Source organism: Stegostoma tigrinum, chromosome 28, assembly GCF_030684315.1.
Source record: "Stegostoma tigrinum isolate sSteTig4 chromosome 28, sSteTig4.hap1, whole genome shotgun sequence".
Lineage (NCBI taxonomy): Eukaryota > Metazoa > Chordata > Chondrichthyes > Orectolobiformes > Stegostomatidae > Stegostoma > Stegostoma tigrinum.
This window is the reverse complement of record NC_081381.1, coordinates 35513388-35539976: the sequence shown is the minus strand read 5'-3', so window position 1 is coordinate 35539976 and position 26589 is coordinate 35513388. Positions and strand designations below refer to the sequence as shown.

General features: G+C 42.0%; 1 protein-coding gene across 8 annotated transcripts in view; it reads left to right on the top strand.

Moving 5' to 3' along the window:
- LOC125466721 (rho guanine nucleotide exchange factor 10-like protein) overlaps positions 1-26589 on the top strand; it is a 187874-nt gene that overhangs the window by 114635 nt on the left and 46650 nt on the right. For 5 of the 8 annotated variants that reach the window (XM_048561632.2, XM_048561636.2, XM_048561635.2 and 2 more), the window contains 12 exons: positions 637-753; positions 2212-2320; positions 4649-4755; positions 7239-7316; positions 7970-8149; positions 8405-8521; positions 11374-11466; positions 12952-13122; positions 19895-20040; positions 22258-22436; positions 23853-23968; positions 25385-25512. In XM_048561632.2, coding sequence (XP_048417589.1) covers positions 637-753; positions 2212-2320; positions 4649-4755; positions 7239-7316; positions 7970-8149; positions 8405-8521; positions 11374-11466; positions 12952-13122; positions 19895-20040; positions 22258-22436; positions 23853-23968; positions 25385-25512 — 1541 coding nt within the window. The remainder of the gene's footprint in view (positions 1-636; positions 754-2211; positions 2321-4648; positions 4756-7238; positions 7317-7969; positions 8150-8404; positions 8522-11373; positions 11467-12951; positions 13123-19894; positions 20041-22257; positions 22437-23852; positions 23969-25384; positions 25513-26589) is intronic. The other 3 variants (XM_048561637.2, XM_048561634.2, XM_048561640.2) reach the window with 1 other exon arrangement.

The window sequence follows — 26589 nt, the reverse complement described above, 5'->3', positions numbered from 1 at the left end:
AATTAGGGATGGACGGTGATGATGTAAACAGCACCATCCACATTGCATGAACAAATTTTAAAAGGTAGTTTGAGGCTCTGACTTGCATGGTTTTCTAAGAAGTTGGTAATGTAGTTGCCAGTGTACAAGTTTGGACCAGAAATGGTTGAATCTAGTCATTAAAATACCATTTGTTTATGTATGCTGTATTTTATTTTGCTTGGGTAACATGTTTGTATCTTTCGACATTTGGACTTGGAACTGGTTCCTTTTGATATCACTGGGTATCTGATTTTGCTGAATAGGGCACACTGTTTGCTTCAACTGTGCTTATTCCTACTCTTGCACTAAACGCTGCCTATGTGACGATATCAGTTCTTGCTGCAGATGTTGGTATGCTCAAAGGAGGCCTTTATTAATCTTTTGTGAAATTGTAAAGCCCATAGGATTAGCACCTGACCTCCAACATTAACCTCATTTTCTTGTCTGCAGTGCTTGTATCTTTTTCTAGTGGCAGTATTGCACTTTTCATTAAATGTTAACGGGCATAGTATCTTTTCATACTACGTCACTAACTCTCATGCACTTCTATTCCTCTGCCACCCATCTTTATCTCTCTTTCATGTACTTGTCCCTCTTCTCCTGGTTGCTGCTCAGCTTTCCCCGGATCTCAGTAGACTGAAGGAGAAGTACACCAGGACTAAGAGAGAATTCCTGGCCATGAAAGTCAGGGCCAGAGACGTACAGCAGCTGAAACAGCGATATGACTGCAAGGTACCTTTCTCCTTCTCCTCAGATTAGAGAACTCCAGTGGCACCGATACCACCAGGGAGTAAAATTTTTATATTGTGGAAAAAGACAGAAAGTGGGTTGAGTCTACCCAAATTTTAAAGGCATGGCCAGACGTAGGAAGTGACCCCAATCTCTAAAGTTACAGGATGGCAGGATTGAGATAAGACACCATTGCAATAATGTTATTTTCTGAGGTTGGAGATGAGATGTATTGTTGGGATCAAGCACAGGCAGAAAGCTTTAGTCTCTATCTGTCTCTTCAATTCTAGCCCTGCGAGTGCTTGAGCTAATACTGGGCACCTCAAGTGAGCAATGTTCCACTTCCCAACACTACCATTCCTCACCTTGCCAATCTTGAAAAATCAAGGATCGTAAACAGATTCATTTACGTTACACAAAATACCTTATCAGATACTACGTTTCTTTTTAAAAAGTGCACTGTCTGATGCCTCACAAGACTGCTTTCGTTCTTTATGCTTCCACACTCCAGTAACGCCTTTTGAAGTGAAAGTGAGCGTTGGCAAGACTCAACCCAGAGTGTGATGATTGGTTTTGGTTTCCAGCCTTAAGCAGAGTTAGATTTGCATTAGAAGCAGTTTAGAAAAGGTTCTCTACGCTGATTCCAGTGAAGAGGTTATAAGGCAAGGTTAAGTAGGATGGACCTTTTTCGATTGAAGTTTCAAAGAAGTTTTTCTTTAACATATAGGATCTTGAGAGAGTTTCATAGGCTAGTTCTGGCGGTGGATAGGGTGTTCTAGAACTAAGAATAGAAACAAAGGCTTTTATGACAACCTTAGGAATTTCTTCTGTGGGATTTCTCTACCCCAGAAAGCTCTGAGGCTGAGATATTCAATATATTCTAGGCTTTGTAGAGAGGTTTTTGATATTTAAGGGAGTCAAGGTTGGAGTAGTCAGGAAAAGTGGAGTTAAAGCCGTGATCTTATTGAATATCAAAACAGAATTGAAGGCCCAAATTACCTGTGTCCTCATTCCATGTGTTATGGTCTCGTGGGAGTGATTGCTCAAATTCCATAACTTACTAACGTTAATCAGTGGTGTAAACTATTTGATTTTTGATGATGAGTGAAGAACATGTTGAGAACTTGCATGTCAAGCTTCAGAGAAACAAGACCAGGAAGGTGCAAGGATCATAACAGCTTCAATAACAGAGAAAACTGTGCGGATGATCAATTTGAAGCCCAGTGATTTTCTGGATTCTGGACCTTGATGTGATTCTTTCCCTAAAAGAAAAACTTTATTGCTGGAAGAATATCTGCTTGACGTTTGCTTTTATTTTGAAAGAACAGCTACCTGGAGGAGTGGTCCCTCCAGATGTTGGTAACCTCAGTTTGATTAGTATCACTGGTATAAAGCTAGTAGCTCTAGGATGCCAGCTCTGTTGTGCATGCATATTAACTGTCATGTTTTTCCGTTACCCAGATGCAGCAGCTAATGAAGGCAGCAAGAAATGGGACGAAGGATGGATTGGAGAAAACAAAAAATGCAGTAATGCGTAAAGTGTCATTCCTTCAAAAGAGAGAGCCTCAAGGTATTGGCATTAGTTTGAATTGCATTCATGGGTTCTTTAATCATAATTGATGTCATTACTTTGGAACTTTGTATGGAAGTGCAACACTTCTTCTATCTTGTGACTTCTTACACATTTTATAAAGGTATCTTTTCTGTTGTTTTACATTTTGTTATCACATACAAGCTGTAGGCTGCAATGGGCCTCTGACTGTGCTTAGAAATGGACCATACTTAGTCATTAATGGAAAGTTAGCACCCTGTCAAATAGGGAAGATGGGTTAGGATTTTCTTTAGCAAATGCCTAAAATATGAAAGAGCACTTGTTCTAATAATCTCACCGCCCTGTTACTTTTGTCTTGGTCTGATCTTTCAGCCTTATCAAAACATCGTCCGACCTCCTCTAGACATTTTGCTGCTTGTTTACTCATAGGCTGTTGTTTGTCTTCTCTGACAACTTGCCTACTGCTCTGGTAACATAACCTTCATAATCTTTGTCACCGCCCGGTTACTGATGTTTAAAGGCACCACAATTATCAGCATCAATCCCACCACATTAGGAAAGCTGGAGATCATCCCCAGGGAAGCATTTGGAACGTGCACATAGAGGGTTGATTTCAGAGAAATGTGAAATTAACAGAATACAGTCATGGTGACGTGAGCAACATTCACAAAAAGTATTGGGAAGTCAGAGTTTGAGAATTTGTAAGGTTTTTAATTGCTGTTGAGGGAGACTTTAGGCAAAATTCCAGGGAGTGATGAAGGAGCTCATTTAGACCTAACTAACTTCATGTGTTTGCAAGGTGTTCATCCGGCCATCTTTTTGTATGCTGGAAAGAAATTTTAGTTGCCAGTCACAGTATTTAACTGGGAGGTGATTGTAGAGTTTTTCCTGCAGTATGCTACTGCTTAGCTCAGTTGAGTATTGTGAAGCCTGTTTGCATTTAAAATATATGGTTAATTGAGTAAAAGCTGGAGTGTAGGGGATATACAGCTCATTGTGATGCTCTTTACGAGTAAGTAAGCTTACAACACTCGGTGAAATTGGTCTTGGCTGGTGGTGCCAAGCACCTGTTTCTATATCAGGCTCTGGGTAGAAAAGAGCATTGAGCAGGTTATAAAATTGGCTGGTGATACACGATTACCTAAGTAGCCCAATTCTTGATGACCACCTTCACCTCTCCACAAGAGTCTGAGTGAGAACTGCGCAAGGCAGCTAGTGTGTCCAGCAGCATCTATTTTAAAACACAGGCTGGTGCTAAAGATTTGACCTATTGTGAGAAGATTGATATCATTTTTTCCCATCCAGATACCATCGTTCAGCCTCTTCTGCAATGTTAGTTTGTAAGTCTGTTTGGTATAAATACGCATTCAAATGATCTAATCTATGCAGTGAGGGTTTCCTGCTCAGCTATAATTTATGACTTCCTTATGTAATCTTATTGACCTGTTCCAAAAATAGAAGCCCATCTTTTAGGGAAGCACTTGCTGTTGGAGTTGCATTTTGAGCTGTGTTGCTGACAAAGCCGACAGAAATTGTCATTTTAAAAATGCTAAGTTTTCTGTAGACCATAGCCTCCTTTTAGATCTATCTGTTTACATGAGTGAAACAAGACAAGACAAGTATGATTTTGGAAATAATAAGATTGTTTGTTTGTTTGTTTTTGTTTCTTGGCCTTCTCTTTAATTTCAGAATCACACTGATTATTTCCAGGAGTGAGAGCTGTCCTCATCTATAGCAACCATACTTCACCTTGTATAAATTTTGCCAATGAAAGTTAGCACCTGTCTTCTGTCCTTGCCCATCTTCAATCTGAACAGTTCATGAAATGACTGCTAACAGGAAGCTTGGCTGATTTTATTTTTAAAATACAAGTTCTTCATTCCTTGCTTGGAGGTGATGAGGCTACTGTAGTGTTGTGCACTTTACTCCTGGCATTCTGGCCTGGTCAGAACTTGTGAATCGCTTTATAAACAAAAAGCAAATAAACTAGAGAGACTGGGAATTTCAGTACACCAGAAGATATTGACAACACCCAGCCTATTGGACATAGCATCTACAGAGAGAGGAGAGGAGTCCACATTTCATATATGGACTGTTTAGTGTGGGAGATATTAGAGATGGAACAACAAGAAGAAAACAGAATAATGAGAAAGTTGAGGGAAGAAGAAATATTAATCACCAGTTTGAACTCTGACTTCTTTTTCTGTTTTGTTCTGGTCCTTGTAAAATGCCACTTATCTTTAATATCCTCCATCTCCTAATGTATCCATTTTATGAAACAGCAGCGTATTATGGGGTCACTTCTAGTGTTTGACATAGTTTTGAATTTTGATTTTCTCTTTCCAGATCAATATGAGGAGGATGACGCTGGATACCTTGATGTCCAGGTATCCGACTCAAAACATCCTCCCCCAGAGCTCGGTCCCATGCCTGCAGGGCTGACCCCTCAGCAGGTCTGTAGCCTTGAATACTTCAACTCTGCATCCTTTGATACCTCTTTTTTTTTCTGCACAGCTCAACAGCTACGTCATTCAAAGTGGGAATGTCCCAAGATTATTAAACTGCTTGATCTCTGCCTGATCAGGAAACTTGCAATTGGTCTTGCTGACTCTGGTTACAAAAATGGAAAATCTGAGGTTTCCTGCTGTTGCTTGCTGCATAGCAATTCCTCACCATTCAGGCTTGTGTAAGGAGGATGGGCACATAGTTTCCCAGTTGGCAAAAATAAGGCAGAGAGCGAGTGAGGGACTTGTTCCCACCTTTCTGACCATTGCGCTCATGAGTTGATACTTACAAGGAGGTCACTTATCGTTTTATTGATTTGGCCTCTCTCGACATTTCTGACTTCATCCAACCAATACTAGTGATTTTTCTTCACTGTAGTGGTTTATTCGAATGATTCTGGATGTTCATTTAAAAGGGATAATTTTCTGTACTCTTACTACAAGTAAGAGTAGTTCTGGTTTCAGATTTAAAAAAAAACCTTCATGGAATGAGGATGTCACTGGCCAGGCAGCATTTATTGCCCATCCCTAACTGCCCAGAGGGCAGTTAAGAGTCAACCACATTGCTGTGGGTCTGGGTCACATGGTCAGATCAGGTAAGGATGACAGTTTCCTTCCTTAAATGACATTAGTGAACCAGGTGGGTTTTTTTGTGACATTTGACAACAGATTCATGGTCTTCATTAGACTCTTCATTCTAGATTTTTAAAAAATTGAATTCACGTTGCACCATCTGCTGTACTAGGATTCGAGCCTCAGTCTCCAGAACATTACCTGGGTCTCTGGAATAACAGTTCAATGACAATACCTCTAGATCATCAGTTCCCTTAGAGGTGGAGGGTCCTTTGTCTGCTTTTGAGGGTTGCAATATTTGTTTCATCTGAGCAATAGGCCATCTATACGACCTTGACAAAAAAATCACAAGAAAGTGGAGAAAGGCATTGACTATGCAACTTATTGTGCTTGCTGTGTGATCTCAGTATGATCATGGCTGAACTGTGGCTTCAGCTTCCCTTTCCCACCTGTTTTCCATAATCCATGATTTCCTGAGAGTCTAAAATCTTGACTGTTCCAGCCTTCGATGTATCCAATGAGGCAGCATCCAAGACCCACTGAAGTTAGGATTCCAAAGGTGCACAGCCTTTGAGTGAAGACATTACTCTTAGTCCAGAACGATTGCCTCTTATCCAGGGATTGTGCACCTGTGTTTAATTCTCCAGCCAGCAAGAACAACTTCTCATTATCTGCTTTACTAAAGCCTCCTCAGAAACATGAATGTTTAAATGAGATCAGCTGTTGGCCTCTAAACTCTATAGAATATGGACCTAATTTACTAAGTCTGTCATGATAGGACAACCCCCTCAGCCCAGGGAGTCATCCGATGAACCTTCACCTGTACTGCCTCAAGTATGTCCTTTTTTAAAGGTGAAGACCAAAACTGCAGATTTCCACACATGAATGTGCCAAGGTCCTGTACAATTGTAGCAGTGTTTCTTTATTCTTATACTCCAATCCTTTTGTAATGAAGACCAACATGCAGTTTCCCTTACTTGCGATAGCTGCATGCTTTACCTTTCTCTGCTCTCTGTAAGAGTGTACCCAAGTGTGTCTGAACAGCAACGCTTCTGGATTTCATCCCCTTTGAAGGAACATTCTGCCTTTCGTGAGACCCAGCTGAATAACCTGACACATTCCCTACATTATACTCCATCTGATACCTTGTTGCCCGGGTACTGAATCTGTCTGTTTCCACCTTCAGGTCCTCCTGCCAGCTAATGTTTCCACCCAGTTTTGTACTGTCGGGAAACTCTGATTCATAACTCTCTCTCTGTCTAAGTTGTCAGTGTTGATTTTATAAGTTGTTGAGGCCCCACAGCTAATCCTTGCAACATTCCCCTTGCCATACCTGTCAAGTTGTAAATGCCCCAATCGTGCCTACTCTTAGTTCCCTGTCCTTTAACCAGTCCTGTATCTATTCTGGTACGTTACCTCTAACTCCATGAGCACTGGTCTTGCCTATCATGCTTTTGTGTAGCACTTCATCAAATGCTGTTTGGAACTTGAAGGATTAAATCTACTAATTTCCCCTTCATGTACTCTACTACCATATATTCAAAAACTTAAAAAATGTAAGTGTCTGTCGATCACTGTATCCCTTTTTATAAACTATGTTGATGCTGGCCAACCATACAATGATTTTTTTTGTTTTAAGCACTTAAGATGCGATAGATATTATAGATTGCATTAGTTTTCTCTGTTAACTGATGTCAAGCTAGAGTTCTGTTTCTCTCTCTCTGCCTCCTTATTTTTGACTTTGATTTTGTCACCAGCAACACTTCTTCTAACATAATTTCTACGTGGTGATTGTAGTGTGATACTTCTTGGAATATCCTTCATTGACAATAAATTGGTATGTGCATCTTTCCTTACAGATTGTGCGAAGGCATATTTTGAGCTCTATTGTGCAAAGCGAGCGGAGTTATGTTGAGTCTTTAAAGCGGATATTGCAGGTAAGATTTAGGAACTCTCTAATATGCCGTTGCTTACATTCCATGTTGTTAAGGGACAAACACCAAATCAAGGCGACATGACTTTGTTTGACAAAAGGTCTGTGTATGAACAATGTTTGTGAGGGTCATGTGGCAATTCTGGTGAAAAGCTTTGTGTAGTAACCGAGGCGGGGACAGGTTGGGCCGAGTGGGCTGTTATTGTATCATTATATCCTGCGTTTATTCAGGAATCATGCAACATTCTAAATATACCTGCACAGCTTGGACTTGCAAAGGTGCAAAAAGATATCTTAGCATCACCTTCATGGCAATTTGGAATGGGCAATAAATCTCGGTCTTGCCAGTGATATCCACATTGCCTGAATGATTAAACTTCTGATACCACCAGGATGTATTTGTCTCAAACTTATCACCACATGACCAGACTTTCCTAATTGGGGAGCAAGCAAAAGTAAAAGCATGACACTCTGCAGTTCATCACATTATTGTAAGTGCCACAAGTTGGGGACCACAGTGCTCCATCTCTTTACCACAAGCTGTCGAACACACACTGACAATGTGATCCTTGACGAATCTGTATTGCCCTAGCCGAACGAATTTCGTTAATGTTTCTGATCACTCACACTTTCCTCCTCTCTCCCGCTCTCTCTCAGGAGTACAAGAAACCATTGCTGGAAGCAGAGCCAAAATTGTTGAGTCTGAGGAAGCTGCGGGTGGTCTTTTACCGTCTGAAAGAAGTTCTTCAGTGCCACTCAATGTTTCAGATTGCCCTGTCTTCACGGGTAGCTGAGTGGGATGTCTCGGAGAAAATTGGAGATCTCTTTGTAGCTTCGGTGAGAGTATCTTTATGGTCTTTTACATCCCCGCCCATGTTCAGTGTACCCCCTCAGGCCAGAGTGAGCTGGCTTGGCTGTGACAAGAGAGTCCAATGCTTTCCTAAAGCACCACTTGGGTGTTCGTAATAATATTGAGGGTTTGGTTTACAGCAGCACAAGAAATGCACTTGATTCATGTTGACTACAAATTGGCATCCTAACCTGCAGCTGCAACTCTTGTGGAATTTACACTATTTTCTTGTTTGCTTGCAGTTCTCAAAGTCAATGGTGCTCGATGTATATAGTGACTATGTGAATAACTTCACCAATGCAATGGCACTCATTAAGAAGGCTTGCCTGACTAAACCAGCTTTTCTGGAATTCCTGAAGGTGAGTTCAGCTAAAAGGAGACTTCCTAGCCCTGTCATTGATCATTTTGCCTGTGTACTTTTCAGCCAATTTGCAAGTAGTTTTGTTCAACTCCTCGTGAGTATAATGACTGTCAAAAATGTGAAAACACATGAAAAACAACCCAATATTTTCCCACTTAAAAAAGAATTTTCTTGGGAGCTGTACAAAGATACTCAAAGGAATCATCTGATATGGATCTTGTGCTTGAACTGAGGCTAGCTGTTTAATGTTTGCTGTCCCCTCCAAATTCCTGTTAAACAAATTGGAGATGGATGATGAAGTGTTATACTGCACACACATCCTTCTCTTGATAGGTCAATGCAGAGAATGCTGCATTTCGTATCTGTACCTCCTAATGCACACCAGTAGCACCTCAGCAATCCCTTTCTACATTGTTTTAGTTTGAACAGTGCAGATGTAATGATTGGGGTGGCACGGTGGCTCAGCGGTTAACACTGCTGCCTCACAGTGCTAGGGTCCAGGTTCAATTCCACCCTTGGGCAACTGTCTGTGTGGTGTTTGCACATTCTCCCTGTGTCTGTCCTCCCACAGTCTGAAGATGATCAAGTTAGGTAGATTGGCCATGCTAAATTGCCCATACTGTGCAAGCTGGGAGGATTAGCCATGAGAAATGCAAGGTTACAGGGATAGGATAGGGATGCTCTTTGGAGGGTTGTTGTGGACTCGATGGGCTGAACAGCCTGCTTCCATACTGTAGGGGTTCTCTGATTTCTAATACCCGAAAAGGTCATGATTGCGTTCTGGTACATGGATACAATGTGACTGCTGTCAGATACATTATGTTGTTCTCTCAGCTTGCTTAATCTTGCATCACTCATTTTATTTGATCCAAAACGAATCAATTAATTGTAACTTAGAACAATTATTCTGCATTTTCAGATGAGATCTTGCAGCAAAAATGGCAAGTTTATCTGTTTCTGTAGATTATGCTTCCTCAACCCGGAATTGAACCCAATCTACGGTAGTGGGGAATCCAGATGACTAGACTGCCACAAGTAAAGAACAACCAAGGGGTGCTGTAGCAAAAACTGAAGACTATAATGAGCACTTACTGAATAGAAATAATGCTATCAAGGATGTTAATTGACTCCAGACCCTCGGCACCCACTGGTCGCAGAAACTTCAAGCGATGCCAGTGGAAATCACCTGCTTCCTTTCCTAGCACACCTGGTCTCAAATGTAGCCATGGCAGTGGGATAGGCACTGAGGCTGAATGGCCACTCCCTCAACCATCCACTGATTGTACCAGAGATAGTAGGAACTACAGATGCTGGAGAATCTGAAATAACAAGGTGTAGAGCTGGATGAACACAGCAGACCGAGCAGGAAAGCTGGCATTTCGGGCCTAGACCTTCTTCAGAAAATTTCGAAACGTCAGCTTTCCTGCTCCCATGTTGCTGCTAGTACCTGTCAGTAGACGCTGTGGCCAGGCTAATGAGGAGGGATCCATTTATCACTACTTGTGTAGAACTACACAGACCATTAACTGAATTAACAAACTAACAACCCCTTAAAGGGAAACTGTACCCAAGTCAAATGTTATGATGCAAACACTTCTAATTGGCTGAAAATATAATTTCTGAAGCGCAGGCCCTTCTCATATGTGCTCAAGATATCTAATTAATATCCTCCACTGTCAATCTGCCACCTAAACAATACAACTAACTTAACACTAGCATCTCACCATCTAGCCTGAAGGCCATTGAAGCCATCGATTGTACCTGTTCTTGCTAAAACTTGGCTAGGTTCAGCTTCTTCATCACAGATGGCCCTTCAAACCTGCTGTTCTCTGTGGCTTGGTGCCGTACCGGATGCAAACAAGAACCCTCTCCCCATCCCCCTCTCTGATGAAGGGTCTAGGCCCGAAATGTCAGCTTTTGTGCTCCTGAGATGCTGCTTGGCCTGCTGTGTTCATCCAGCTTCACACTTTGTTATCTTGGATTCTCCAGCATCTGCAGTTATCATTATCTCTGAATTTATTTTATTCTGCTTGCATTTTGGAAAGGAAAGTGGTTATGACTGTCTTCCTTTTATAAAAATTAAATGTCTCCAGTTGTGGTTTTTCGACATGCTGAGGGGTTTCTGTGAAACGTTTGAATGTACTGTTTAAAATGCTATCGGTGAGGAATCCTTGGAATTGATTCCACTAGGGGGCAGCAAGTCCAATCTTTTGTGTCTCATTGTAACAGAAAGCAGCTGGCTTGGAAAGTGCAAGTGTTCCATTGCTCATTTAAATGAATTAATACTGAGTTGTTAAACATTTCATGTCCTATATTAATCTTCCAAAGAATGTGATATCTAATTCAGCTGCTCCAATTGCATTCTGTTCATTTTTACAGAAGCAATTAATTGTATTGTGGCTCTCTTCGGATGTGCTGTTAAAACTGAGGGAGTAAGTCATGTGGACTGCATTATCTCCTGGTCCGCTGCATTCCTTTGTGTATCAGAAATGAAAGTGGCTTTCCTAAAATAAAACATGTGTTCTTCTGGTTTATTTCCCTTTCCTACTCCTACACCTAACTGCAGAGCCCAGGTGGAAAATATGATTCAGTTTCCTTTGTCTTCTTATCTCTGAGAATTGGTTTTTGAGCTGGGATTGCAATTATGGCCCTCGGAACTTCGAACATATAGCACAATGTTGATGTTACACAATGTTTCCTTCCAGTGCTAATATGCAGCGTAGCCTTTTGGAAGTGCAGAAGATCCAACAGGAAACTTGTGCTACATGTTGAGAACACATTTTGGCAAATGGTATATGTAGCGGACGTGGGCAAACGGGTGACTTACTGAGTTTGTCTGATCCTTCACAGCGGAAACAAGCCTCTAACTCAGACCGGATAACACTCTATGGGTTGATGGTGAAGCCAATCCAACGATTCCCACAGTTTATTCTATTACTTCAGGTGAGGGCAAGTTAAACCCAACTGTGACTATCTCCTCCTTCGTTCTAATCAATTTGGTTAAAATATTGTCAAACTCTGTCCTGTTTAAATGTGTAAATTCATGGCCTGCACATGCCTTGTTCCGTGGGTATGCGGCTGAATCTCTGGTCTGCACCGAGTTAGTTTGAACTGATTAATGGCTGTAGTTTTGGGATGTCAGTGGCAATCAAGAGTGAGGAAAAATTGGAATTCTCGCTCCTGGTAGCCAGAACTATCCAAGATTAGCAATGTGATGCACTATGGGTAGTGCCCTTCAAGTGTAGAGACTTCCCATCCACCACCTACTTAAAACCCACCAACTCTAGGTTTACATATATGTACCCAAAGGAATCAATATCTTTTACAGGGAAAATGAAATGCAATGAATTTGAAGCCCAGTGTCTCGGTGATTCTACGACTATAATTACATTTCCTTGGGCCATTATTTCCGGCAGATGAGCACAACAATGCTGGGTTTTTAAAATTCATTCTTGTAACGAGGGTGTCACTGGCTAGGTCAGCATTTATTGTCCATCCAAGAGGGCAGTTGGATGGATCTGGGTGGCAGCTTTCTTCCCTAAAGGGCATTAGTGAGCCAAATGGTTTTTCCCAGAAAAAAAGTTTTGTGGTCATCATTGAACTCAATTCCAGATTTTTAAAATTTTGAATTCAAATTCCAACATCTGACATGGCAGTATTCAAACCTGGACTTCACCAGTTTCAAAATCTCCCCTTCCCCTACTGCATCCCTAAACCAGCCCAGTTCATCCCCTCCCCCCACTGCACCACACAACCAGCCCAGCTCTTCCCCCCCCCCCACCCACTGCATCCCAAAACCAGTCCAACCTGTCTCTGCCTCCCTAACCGGTTCTTCCTCTCACCCATCCCTTCCTCCCACCCCAAGCCGCACCCCCAGCTACCTACTAACCTCATCCCACCTCCTTGACCTGTCCGTCTTCCCTGGACTGACCTATCCCCTCCCTACCTCCCCACCTACACTCTCTCCACCTATCTTCTTTACTCTCCATCTTCGGTCCGCCTCCCCCTCTCTCCCTATTTATTCCAGTTCCCTCCCCCCATCCCCCTCTCTGATGAAGGGTCTAGGCCCGAAACGTCAGCTTTTGTGCTCCTGAGATGCTGCTTGGCCTGCTGTGTTCATCCAGCCTCACATTTTATTATCTCCAGAACATTATCTGGGTCACTTGGAGTAACAGTTCAGCAATGCTACCATTAAGCTGTTGCCACCCCTTGGACAGTACAAGGATATTAAACATTTAAGAAATTGTGAAACCTTATTCCCATTCCTTTGTTCTACATTTGATTTTTGACTTGATTTCCCCTGTAATTCCTTACCAAGCTTCTGTGGAACAGATATATCTGAATCAGTCACCTGCCTTTTAACTTTTGGACGCTAATGGTTGTATTCTTGCCCACTCTAATTCTGACTGCCTATGCCGCTGGTCCCAGGACATGCTGAAGAATACACCAAAAGGCCACCCTGACCGGCTGTCCTTGCAGCTTGCCCTGACGGAGCTGGAAACGCTGGCCGAGAAGCTCAATGAGCAGAAGCGGGTGGTGGATCAGATTGCAGAAATTCAGCAGCTGGCGAAGAGTGCTGGAGACCGCAACCTCAACAAGGTCAGAAACATTGGTGACCTAACTGGCTTTGTGTAAACTCGTGCAACCGTCAGTCATCACATCCCTACCACATATTCCATGTTAATAGTGAAACAAAGTGTGGACAGTCCTCCAGGTCTACACTGTTATGAAAATATTTGCAAACTAGACAAAATGACCGTTGCTAACATGAGATTTGCAACATAGTGAAATTAAAACTTTTGATGACCATAAAAGCTGCTCATAATCGCACTTTAAGAAGAGCAGATATCTGACACCAAATTTACAACTTAAACAGAAATTAACAATTTATTATTAATGCCATAACTTCAGTAAATATAAAAGATAACATAGTTAGTGTCAATTATAATCTTCTTTGATTATAATCCCTACTTTTACATAATGACAGACAATGGTAAGGGATAAACTGAAAAGAAAATAAGAGTTGTAATTTGCCAGTACTGTAACCATCTCAGTGATGAGTACATGTTTAATGGAATCCTTGAATGATTTGTTGAATTACAGGCACATGGGATTGTATCTTAGATTCTGAAATTAAACTCCATCTGCCACTTCTTGCCCCATTGGTCCATCAGATCAAGATCTCTTTATAATCTTTGAAAACCTTTTTTCACTGTCCACAGACTTACTAACCATACCTCCTATGTTCTCATCCAAATCGTTTATATAAATGACAAACAACAGTGGGCTCTGAACCAATCCTTGCGAAACACAGCCGGTCATAGGCCCCCAGTCAGAATAGCAGCCTTCTATTACCACCCTCTGTCTTTTACCATCAAACCAAGTTGTTTCCAATTGTAATCTAACCTTACTAACCAGTTTACCATGAGACACCCTGTTGAAGGCCTTGCTAAAGTCCATGTAGACAACGTCTACCAGTCTACCTTCAACTCCCTTCTTGGTAGCCTCTTCAAAAAGCTGAATCAAATTTGTGAGACATAATTTCCCATACACAAAGCCATGCTGACTATCTCTATTCAGTGCTTACCTTTTCCAAATATATGTTGATCCTATCTCTTGGAGTCTCCTCCAACACCATATCTATCACTGATGTCAGACTCACGGGTCAGTAGCTCCCTGGTTTTTCCTTGTGGCCTCTAAGCATTGGCACAATGTTAGCCACCTTTCAGTCTTCCAACACCTCACCCATGATTATTGATAATACAGATATCTCTGCAAGGGACCCCACAATCATCTTCCAATGTCCTGGGATACACACGATCAGGCCTCGGGGATTTATCAACCTTTTATACATTTTAAGACCCCCAGCTCCATGCGTTCTGTAAAGTGGAATCTTTTTCAAGACTTTTTTTTTATATCCCTGAGATCCCCAGCTTCAGTATCCTACCCACAGTAAGCACAATTTTAGACAAAAGCATTGCTGCAAGTTTGCTGTACCATTGAAGAGAACAATTTTTGCATGAGATGTTCGACTGAGGCCACCATTCAGTGGGACCATGGCTAATCTGTGGCCAACTTCATGTATCTGCTTTTGGCCCATATCCCTTAATACCTTTGCTGTACAAGTATTTATCTATCTCGGATTTAAAAGTTAATAAGTGAACCAGCATTCACTGCCATTTGTGCTAGGTTTCCAAAGAGTTCCTTCCCTTTATGTATAGAAGTGCTTCCTGGTGCCCCTGCTGAATGACCTGGCCCTGAGTTGCTCACTTTGCCCCCTAGTTCTAGAATCCCCAACCAGTAGAGATAGGGTAGATAAAGAGAAACTGTCTTTTCCTTTTAATATCTTGAAGGTTTCAATCAGATCATACTTCACCTTTCTAAATTTTAACAAAAAAAGCACAGATTTGTAAAATCTCTCGTGGCTTAATTCCTGACGTCTAGGTATCACTCTAATAAGCCTGCATTGTACCCCTTCAAGGCGAATTTACCCTTCCTAAGGTATGGTGTCCAGATCTGCTCTCAATACTCCAAGTGGGCTCTAACCAGGATTTTGTACAACTGCAACCCTGTATTCTAGTCTTCCAGTTACAAAGGCCAGCATTTCATTAGCTTTCTTGATTATTTTATGCCTGTGTTTGTGACATTTTAAAGATCAGTGCATCTAATCCGCTGTACTTAACTTCATGCCACCTTGAATGTACCCTGAACTATCCTTTTTGGCCCAATGTGGATGACCTTTCTTGCTTACTCCATCTACCATGGTTTTACCTGTTTCATTTCATCTATCAGTACGTCCTTTGTAACTTTATACTTTCATCTACACTGTCTACAATGCTGCCTAACTTTGTGTTGTCAACTTACATTGATGTATAACTTTCTATGCAATTATCTAACTTGTTGTAAATGTGAATAATTGAGGCCCTTACACAGATCGTTGTGGTGTACCACAAGTGTCAGATCTTGCAATTTGAGTACCAACCCATTATCCTGACTTTGTCACCTGCTCTTCAAACAGTTTCCCAGCCATGCCAACAATTAGCCCTCAATTCAGTGGGTGTCTAGCTTAGTTAAAAGTCTCTTATATGGAACTTTTTTTCTGGAAGTCCATATGAGCAACTTCTATAGACATTCCCCTGTCCACTGTCTTAGTCACCTCTTCAAAGAAATTCAGTGAGGTTTGTCAGGTGTGACCTACCCATCGTGAATCCATACTGGCTCTCCCTTTATTAACTGAATTTTTAAGGTTTTCAGTTACCCATCCTTGATTGCAGACTCTTAACAACTTCCCTATCACATATGTTAGACTGACTGGTCTGTAATTTCCTGGTTTTCCTCTTTTGTCGTTCTTTGAAAAGTGGACTGACGTGCAGTTTTCCAGAAGGATAACCCCTTTATTTAAGAAGCTGTGAAGGATTATAGTTAGGGCATCTTCAATGTGCTCCCCTATTTCCCTTAACACCCTGGAAAGGAAACCATTGGATCCTGGGGATTTGCCTGTCTTTAATTCCATTAGTTTCCTAATTACTGCCATTTTATTTCCATTAATTTCATTCAGTCCCTGTTCTCAATCTACTGTAAGTTTCCTCGGGACTTCTGGCAAACTGTCCTGCTTTCTATAGTAATTATTGAGGCAAAGTAATTCATTAACCTGTCTGCCATTTCCCTGTAGTCATTGACAATCTTTACTGAGCCAACATTGCTCCTGACCACCTGCTTTTCATTTTATGTAACTAGAAAATGTCTTATTGGTTTTGGTGTCCCTAGCAAGAATCCTTTCACAATTCCTTTCAGAGGTACATAAAAGCTGCTTTGTGGCCCTTTGCTTGTCTTTGCATCTTTCCCATTCAGCAAGATTTGTGTTTTAGTTTGCATTTCTATAAGCCCTTTCATTTAACTCTTATTTCTCCTATTGTTTCAGTTGTCTGTGACTTTTTTTTCTGTGAAGTGCAGCTTTCCCTCTTGGTACAAACCGATTTTGTACCCTGTTAAACATTTCTTTAAACATCCTGCACTGGTTTTCAGGTGTTTTACCCAGTAACAGATTTTCCCAGTTTACCTTGTTGGGTTTTTGAAAAAAAATTGCACAGCACTATTTTAGTAGTAGCGGGTTGTCTTGACCAATGAATGTTCGACGGCCGGTCCTGTAGAAGCTGAGGCTGTGGGAGGATCACATTATTTGTTTGGAATTATTCCCATCTCTTGTATTTAAATTGACCGCTGCAGTTTCTGACATTCTAATGGTGACGACACTTCAGTAGTCGTCATTGGCTTTAAAGCTCTTCAGACATCATTGGTCATTAAAGAGCAATGTAAATACATGCCTCTCTTGGTAAAGAGGCAATGTGAAGGGGAAATAGCAGGAGAAATGAAGATCTTGGGATAAATCACAAACCATTTCTTTTAATTATCCATTTATCATCCCTCCTTCAGGCTAGCCATCCTTCAAAATTTTGTCTATAGGAAGTCTGTTATTTTAACTGGCTGAGCTCAATAGCAGGTGCCAAGAGTGGAAATTGTCTGTTGTAAAGCTGTTAGAAACTAGGGTGAAGGGTTTAGAAATTTGGAAAATTATAGTTTGTGCAGTTGCTTTTGTTATTTCAGACTATTCCTGATTATACACGTCCCTGGAATGATTGCCTATTTCTTTTTCCGTTGTCAGGGTGTGTCTGTCTCTCTCTCTCTCTCGGGCGCTCTCTGTCTGTCTGTCTCACGCTCTCTAGTTGATTCCACTCTGTTTGCCCCACCTCCACCCCCTCCCCACCAAAAAAAATACTTGCTGCAATATTGGAAGTAGCAGCATTTTCCTCCAAAGAGAACTTTTGTTCCATTTGCACGATTTAAAATCCGAGCACAGAATATCAGCTGATTATTTGGGTTGGCAATAGTCTGCAAATTAGAGACACTTCATTCGCCGCCAGATTTTACTTTCTTACACAAGGCAGGCAATTTAGTTCAAGAACAGCATTTTGCCCCTTGATTGAGTCGTTCAGTGGCCATCTGAATGGGGCTATAGCAAAAAGAATGTGCCTTTTGTGTCTGAAATCCATTTACATTAAAAGCCTCTAATCAGCTCTTCTGTGATTTCACTGCCCGTCCAGTGTGTGGTACAGTGTCACACCAATCGTGGTAATGCTAAGTTTGATGCCTGCCTTGAACCTGGGTACATGCCGGGCAGTAGCCTTGCTGCTGGTGATTTTTCAGGCCCCTGGGCAGAGGATGGGAGTATTCAGCCAGGATTTCTCTGTACAGACTGTGCACAAATATAAATGGCCTGTACATGTGAACAAATCGCCTGTGTGCCCTGAAAACAGATTGTGACTTCCACTCCCATACCTCATTCAGTGATCCCCAGCTGTGTGCGTATGTGGAGTCTAGATGAAATTAGAAGTTAGTTGACTGGCAATGGTGTTCATAATCTGGCAGTGTTCACCCTCCTATGAATTCACATATAATTAATTGCCATTCTGTGTCAGAAATGAGGGCACTTGACAATGCATCGGGAGGTTGTTAGATTGGCAGTGTCTAGGCATTGGCAGGCATCCCCTGAATGGAGAATGGAAGCTCACTTAGACAGAAGGCAGCAAATATTAAACAGTGGGTAGTATACAGCTAGCTGCTGCATTGTTTGAGCAGACAGAGGTGAGCTGTCTTGGTGCTGATGGGTTCTCGGGTGTCAGATCATCCTCTGTGTAACCGAGCTGCGCGTCAACACGTTTACCAACTGCACCATGAGATGAGCTGAGACGCAGCTTTTCCGAGCTAACTGACATTTTGTGTATGGCCATGTGCTGCAATTTGACTAATGTAATTAACATAATGTGCAAGGAAAACTGCTGAGTGTAGAGCAGTGGTGCCCTTTCTAAGATTATGCAATATCTCTTCTAAATGTAAATTAAGCTCAAAGAAGGCTGAACGCTACCTGGTGTTAGTGGCTGGCCAGCAGCTACATCATAAAATACAGTATTAAAACAATTTTAATAATTTAAGCTTGCAGTGTTGACATTTGATTATTTAATAAGCGAGCAATTGACATCCTGCGCACGAAGTATAACAATGTGACGATGCCTTCACACACCCGTGAATCTGACTGCATTGGATTTATTTGCATGGGGCTAAAGTTAGATTCTTGGGTAATGAGCAAATTTGATAGCATTTGTGTAAATGGCACAGACTTTATTAAAATCTAGGAGAAAGGAAAGCTTGGAAAAAGTTGAATACTGCTTAAGTTTGAAGGCATTGCTTTGCAGTGATTTTGTATGATATTCATGTATTATGGAAAAACTATGCACCGTTCTTCTTGCATTCTGAATATTGGCATATTTGTCACTGTGTAACTCTCTCAACATGCTCCCCGTGTGCGTTCTGCTCCCCTCCCCTCCCCAACACTCCCATGAAAAGTGTACACACTTTTATATGAAGTTTGGTTCTAACAGTGTTGAATCCTACTGGGTGTTAGGGGCTGCTAAACAGTGTAGTGATTTTAATTAACCATCTGCTTTGTTGACAGGTTAATTTATGAGCTGGCAATTGCCATTCTTCATGCACTGTACAGTGACATACCTGGGTTCAGTTCCACCAACCCCAGGCTAATGCAATGCCCAAATAGCTATTCATCAAATGCAAATGCAGACAGTGAACCTCAGTAGCTATTCACTATGGGATGCATGACTGCTGAGACCAGTTTTGGGTTCACCCACATGCGCTTTATCAGCCTGGTCACAGTTCAGCTCTCTGGTATGAGAAGCTGATAGATTTTAATTCTCTCAGTTTCACTTGTCTAATGCTCCAAAGAGGTTGGTGTTAAATCTGGCACCTGGAAAATCTGTAAGGCTCAACTGCATGATCAGTCAATGGGATGAAGAATAGGAAAGAGCTGTATAAAATCATAGAATCATGTAAAATGGGAGCCTGAGTAGGCCATTCAGCCCTTGTGAGACTCATCTGCTATACAGTCTAATCATGGCTGATTTATTCTGCTCAGTCCTGTGTTCCCATTCTTTCCTCCATACCCTTTGGCCCTAAGAACAATATCTAACTCCTTGAACATATTCAATGTTTGGTCTCGACCTCTTTCTGTGGCAGAGAATTCTATAGGCTCACCACTCCACGGAGCTGGGTGAGAAATTTTTTCATGTCTCATCCTAAATGGCTTACCCCATATTCTTAGACTGTAACCCCTGGCAAATTGCCCTTTTTAAATCGTAAATTGCCTTTGTCCGCTGCACAAGCAAAGCTTTCACCTGGATGCCTGCCCTGATGAAAATGATAGTGTAACCTGCTCCCATCCACATTATTAACTTAGTTTATAACCTCCCATCATAAAGTCTGTGTGTACAGTTTTTCACTGTGTCTTCTGATCCTGTTGCAGTTGCTAAGTTCTGGCCAGCGGCAGCTGATCCTGTGTGAGACTCTGACCGAGACGGTTTATGGAGAGAAGGGGCAGATCCTCAAATCCAAGGAGCGCCGTCTGTTCCTGCTCAATGATCTGCTCATTTGTGCCAACATCAATGTAAAGTAAGTACCTAATGCTGCCAGCCCAGGCTGTTGGTGTTACTTCCCACTCACCCTCACATACAGTCCTTGTTAAACTGGCTCCAATTTATGATCTGATGATGTCCAAACAAATTACCATTCCCGCTCCCATTTTCTCGCTGTCTCGGAAATAGTACAATGTAAATACAATTGGTAAATGGCTGTCCTATGTTGCTTTTGCTCCCTGGTCCCTATGCCTCGGTAGAATCTTAACATGATGGCAAATCTTTGAAAAGGGCTCTATTACTGCTGTGTAGGAGGTGAAACTGTAAATCCTACACTTTTAGTTGTCATTATGGACCTGAGATAAACATGCCTTTTAAAATAATTTCCTTGATTTCTCTCACTGGAGAGAAATAGAGTGAGTAAAGTTGCACAGTGAACATTCCAATGTCAGACAAATGATGGTCCCCTGAAGCCAACTAGGTGTAGACCTACTAATGGAGGGTGGATAAATATGCGTTTTTTTGAAAAATATTTATGCACAGATTGTAAGCATCACTGACTTGGTGAGCATTTACTGCTGCTCACTGATTGTCCTGAATCAGGTGGTGATTTTTTTCTTGAATCGTTGCAGTCCATAAAAGGTAATAGAACCACACTGCTTTTACAAAGGACGTCCCTGAATTTTGATTTGATTTTATTATTGTCGCCTGGATGTAGGTACGGTGAAAAGTTTTTGTTTTGCATGCAGTTCAGGCAGTTAATATCATACAAAGGACATTAGGGTAATAGGACAGAGTGAGGAATACAGTGTCATAGCTTCAGAGAAGGTACAAAGAGTGAGATCAATATTAAATTGAAAATTTGAAGAACTTCTTCAGGGGAAAAAAAAACAACCAGGGAGAAGCTGTTCTTGAATCTCTTGGTATGTGTGTTTAAACTTATGTATCTTCTGCCCAATGGAAGAGGTTGGAAGACAGTATAATTAGTGTAGGAGGAGTCTTGGATTATGTTGTCTGCCTTCCAGTGGCAGCAAGAAGTCAATGGGTGGAAGGCTGGTTTGAGTGATGGACTAGGCTGTGTTCGCAGCTCTCTGTAGCGTCTTACAGGAGTGACAATGAAGGATCTGTGGTATGTTTTCAAATTGGGATGGCATGTAGTTTGGAGGGGAACTTGTGGATGATGCCATTTCCATGTATCTGCTGCCCTTGTCCATCCAGAGAGTAGCTGTTGAATTTAGAAAGTACTGTCTAAGGAGCCTTTGGTGAGTTAGTGCCATGCAGTTTCATGGGATTAGTCACTTCTGCTCACTAGTTTAAAGTCCAACCCAGATTTTGTTGAATGATAAGTCCCTCTAGTGGTTAACTATAGAAGTGAACCGAGTGCCAACCTAGTTATTGGCGTTGACTGTTGATGCATGGCAGGGAATCATTTCTGATGTGACACTGGTTAGTAATTTGGGGTGGCAATGTCGCAAAGTGCAGCGGTGATGTTCTTTTCTGAACTTGAGATTTATGTAGAGGGAGCTTTAAATAATACTTGCTGTATGGCACCTGATCTGAGACATACTATTGCAGAAAAAGGGTCCTTTGCACACGTGTGACAAGCCCAGAATTTACATTGAAAATGGTCTACTACTGTACCATAAGGGAGCAAAACCTCAGTCTGAAATCGTGATGAACTCGTAACTTTTTAAATATTTTTCACGTTTCTTGTCCTCTATCTCTTCCGTACGTGTATGCAAGACTTCAGAATTGCTGTAAATGCTTCTTCATATACATCCTTTGAACTGCTTCTGTTGAAATGTATTAGACATGGCTTTTTCCATTGGGCTCAGTGCATTGATGCATTTGCACATAAAGGCTGGAAGGTCATGATGCAATCTAATCTGTGCTGAGGTGTCTGATATCTGATGTGGGGCTGTTACCACTCTTAAAGTCACTCCCATTGTTTCTGGATTCAACTGAGAAAAAGATCTAATTCTTGTCCCCATGTCCAGAACAGCCCAGTGAAGCCTACTGGAAAGTGAAGACAAATGGATATTGAATTGGTCTTGGCTGTGTGATTTTCTCGATGGATAAATAGCTTCCCACCAATTGTCTTTTTCTGACAATTTGGGAGTTGGCATTCTGTGTTCCTCCTCTTTTACTTTATTGCACAACAATGCTGAAATTTATCCAGGTTTAATTTCTGGTTAGGTAATAGTACAAGATTGTGCAATAGTATTTAATTCCTGTTCCATAACTTCTGTTCTAGGAGTCAGCCAGACATTGGCAGCCTGGTTCCTGTTGGCCCGAAGTACACTGTGAAATGGAGCACCCCGCTGCTGCAGGTTCAGGTAGTGGAGGTTGGCCTAGAAGGGAAAGGATACAACAAAGATACAATTATCTTTCAGCATCCAGGGAGCAAAAAGACCTCCTCGACCTCTCTATCAAGTAAGTTTGGGTTTGCTTGTAGATCTACCAAATTCAAAATTACCCCCAATAGAGTGCCTGAAAAAATTGAAGCCTGTGAGATTAATGGAAAAGTGACTGCATGGTTACCAAAAAAAAGCTGGCCAAGTGAACAACAGTCAATAGTGTTTGTTTGTAATAATCTGGGATGCGATGCCTCTCATAGGGTGCTGGGTGGAGATTCAGCAAGAATTTTTTGAAGGGTAATTGGATAATACTTGAAGTCCAGAAAATTTTGGGGCTCTGAGAAACAATCAGGCTCCCTAAAGCCTGTCCATCATCTACAAGGCACAAGCAGGAGTGTAATGGAATACTCCCCACTTGTCTGGATGGCTATAGCCCTAACAACAGTCAAGAAGCTCAACACTATCCAGGATAAAGCAACCCACTTGATTAGTGTCCCATCCAGAATATTCAGTATTCTGGGAGGCGGTGGCCGAGTAGTATTATCACTGGACTGTTAATCCAGACACCCAGACAAAGTCCTGGGGACCTGGGTTTGAATCCCGCCACAGCAGATGATGGGATTTGAATTCAATAAATATCTGGAATTAATAATCTAACAATGACCGTGAATCCGCTGTCAATTGTCAAAAAAACCCATCTAGTTCACTCATCCTTTAGGGAAGGAAACTGCCATCCTTACCTGGTCTGGCCTGCATATGACTCCAGACCCATAGCAATTTGGTTGACCCTTAACTGCCCTCTGGGCAATTAGGGATGGGTAATACGTGCTGCCGAGCCAGCGATGCCCTCCTCCCGTGAATGAATAAAGAGAAAAGTCCACTCCCTTCAATGCATCGTGGCAGCAGGGTGCACTGCAGAAATCCCCAAAACGCCCTAAGATAGCACTACCACTAAGAAGGACAAGGGCAGCAGACACATGAAAACACCACCAACTGCAAGTTTCCCCTTCAAGCCACACACCTGACTATGTTGCCATTTCTTCAATGTTGCTGGGTCATAATCCTGTAACCTCCTTCCCAACAGTACTGTGGATGTTCCTACATTCCCCAGAACTGCAGTGGTTCATGTTGACAGCTCAGAAACCCCCTTTTTCTAGGGCAATTAGGACAAACATAGCTGTGAACAAATTAGGGAAAAAAAATGCCACTGCAACAAATTCCAATATGGAAGCCATCCACCTCCCAAATCAGCCAAATTTTCAACCGTTTGTTAAATTTGCTCTGGAGAATGGAAATTTAGTTAAGGAGCCTAAGAGCAGCAGGTAATCCAGAGCTAATATCTTCAGGAATGGGCTATTGTATGTGAGATTTCACAGTGTGGACAGACCCTCACTGATTGCTTGTTGATGCAGTCGAGTTCTGACATTCCTGTCGGCTTTCCATAAACTTCTGGATACTCCACTCTTGATTTCATTTTGCTTTTCCTCCATAGGCAAGATTTATATGGGTCCTCCACGGCTTTACCAAGAGCTTCAGGAATTGCAACAAGATCTTATTGTTGTGAACCAGATATCGCAGCTCATTAGCACACTTCATGGCACTTACCAGGTATGACCCTTGAACATCCAACAACAACGTCAACACTGAATTTCCAAACCATTTTTGGCTTTATTTTCTGTGCAAGATCAGGGCATCTTTTTGTAGTGGTTGGGAAAAAAGCAGCAGTGGCCATGTTTTTTTAAAAAAAATTCCACTCTGATGTCTGTCTCAACCAGAAGGGCTCCTTCTACCTTATCGTAAGGATTGTTTGAGACAGTGAGCGATGGGCACGTGTTGCCTCTCAGAGGAAGAGATACTGGAAGATGTCACAGTGCATCTATTCCACAAAGTTTGGCTTCTCTACGAAGATAATATTTGTTGATGGTTGATGGGTGACAAAGTCAACTCCTCGACATGGATGATGACCTAAGACTTGCCCAAATAACAGCAAAGGCCTATTTAAAGGATGATCATTGAGGACTGTCTTAGTCTAAAAGTGGCACTTTTACTATATTGACAGGCAGGAGGTGTTGAAACAATTTGGTCCTGTGCAATTATGCCAGTGTTTCTTATTAAAAACAAGCCCGATTTGGATGCTTCTAGAAAGGAAGCTCACATTGCCTTAGAGATGAAAGGACATGAGGATTACCATCACTTCCCATGACTCAACAATCAGCACCACTGGTTTGACACCATCTCCTGAATAACCGTTGTCTTAACATCTTCTCCCTCCCATACTGAATTGATCTCTCCATCCAGCACTTATTGAGTACATTGCAATACACATGGCATTTTTTGCCCCTGCATGACCATAGCAATAACAATGATCTAATTTGAAGTAATAGTTTTAAGAAAAAGTAACAGTCCTTTCTCATGTTCCACAGGTAACACAGCGCAATATTGCATATTCTCTCTTAATACAGCACGGTGGCTCAGTGGTTAGCACTGCTGCCTCAGCGCCAGGGACCCGGGTTCAATTGCAACCTCGGCCGACTGTCTGTGTGGAGTTTGCACGCTCTCCCTGTGCCTGCGTGGGTTTCCTTTGGGTGCGCCGGTTTCCTCCCATCATCCCCAGATGTCCAGGTTAGGTAGGTTGGCCATGCTAAATTGCCCCGTGATGTCCAGCCTAGGTGGATTAGATCCAAACAGTTGGTCACAAAAGCAAAGTCAAAATAGTGATCCTTCTGTCAGGGGTGGGGGACCGATAGGATTATAACTTGAAGGAAAATCTCTTCACCTGAAGAGCAACAAAACCGCAAACAAATGACAAAGTTCATTGATGTGGATGAAGTGCTGAGAGATGTGATTTGGTGAAGATGATTTGTTAAATGTGACCCTCCCTCCCTTTCCTGCTTCTGTGATTTTTTGACCTTTTTAAAAGGGAGCACTTGCATGTCTTATGTTTTGATTCCTTTGTGGGATCTTTGTGATAATACCTAGTCGTCTCAACCAAGGTGGCTAACTCTACTCTGTCCCCATCTCCAGAACCTAAACCTCATTGTTGCCCAGGATTGGATCCGAGCCCTCCAGAGGCTGATCAGGATTAAAGAGGACGAGATCCAATCAGCAAACAAGTGTCGTCTCCGTCTCCTGTTGCCAGGGAAACCAGACAAGTAAGCAGCTTCGGGAGGGCAGTGGGGGATGGAAGGCTGATGGTGATAGTGATCAGAGGAGAGTCCAACTTGCTGGTTGAAATGTTATTTATCAAGTTGGTGCCTGGGTCTGAGAGAATGTTTGTTTAATTTTGACCATTTACACTTTATTGCCACAGAACTGAAACAGACAAGCTAAGAAATAAAATTCCTTGAATTCAGTTGTTTTTCTTTTAATTGCAACATGTAGATATCTCACCACTAAACACTTTTGAAGGAATATGCTTTTCCTGATTATATATTTGGCCGACAGTGTCTTTCTGTTCCTTTTTTTTGTCTAATTTGGGCAGTCTTCACCTGTCTGGTCGTGAGCATTCTCCTGGATGGCCCCTTCCGAGACGCGATCTTTTAATTTTGCTTTTCAGATGCAAACTGAAATGTGTTTGCACCCTTCTCTGCTTTCTGCTTCACGTCTCCAGCAACACCTGAATGTGTTCTTTGGCAGTAATATCTGGTTAATTATTTTTCATGTATGTTTGTTTTCTTCTGGAGGATGTGATGAGAGGAAAAACCAACAAGGCTGGCCATGCAGTCTGTGTCTAGATGATTCCATGTTGCATCTGATGCGTGTGAGCCAGTGGCAAGGATGTGGATGATAATTTGTGCCTAGTCCCTGGAGGAGAAGCTGCACTTTTCTTTTCCTGCCCCCCACTTAACTAAATGTAGACTGGAATTTTCAGTGGTTTCTAAACCCTGTCAACTGGGGAAGTGAAGTCCACACTGTTAGAATGGATTCTTGTTGTGATATTTCTGGGGGTTGGTGATGAATGGCCAGAGCAGAAATAAAAGCACAAGTGCTGGAGAAATTCAGTGGGTCTGGCAGCATCTATGGAGGGAGAGCGAGCGAGAGAGACCGAGAGCGAGACCGTTTTGTAAACGGTATGACTCCTCTTGAATTGAAAGCACACGTTTGCTGTCCAGTTGACGACAAAGGTTGGACTTTTGAGGTTGAAGGGCCTGTGGGAAACCTTCTCTCTTCAAAGTAGCTGCTGCATGCTATGATGGAGGTGCTCCATCTTTCAATCTGAAGGAAATCGG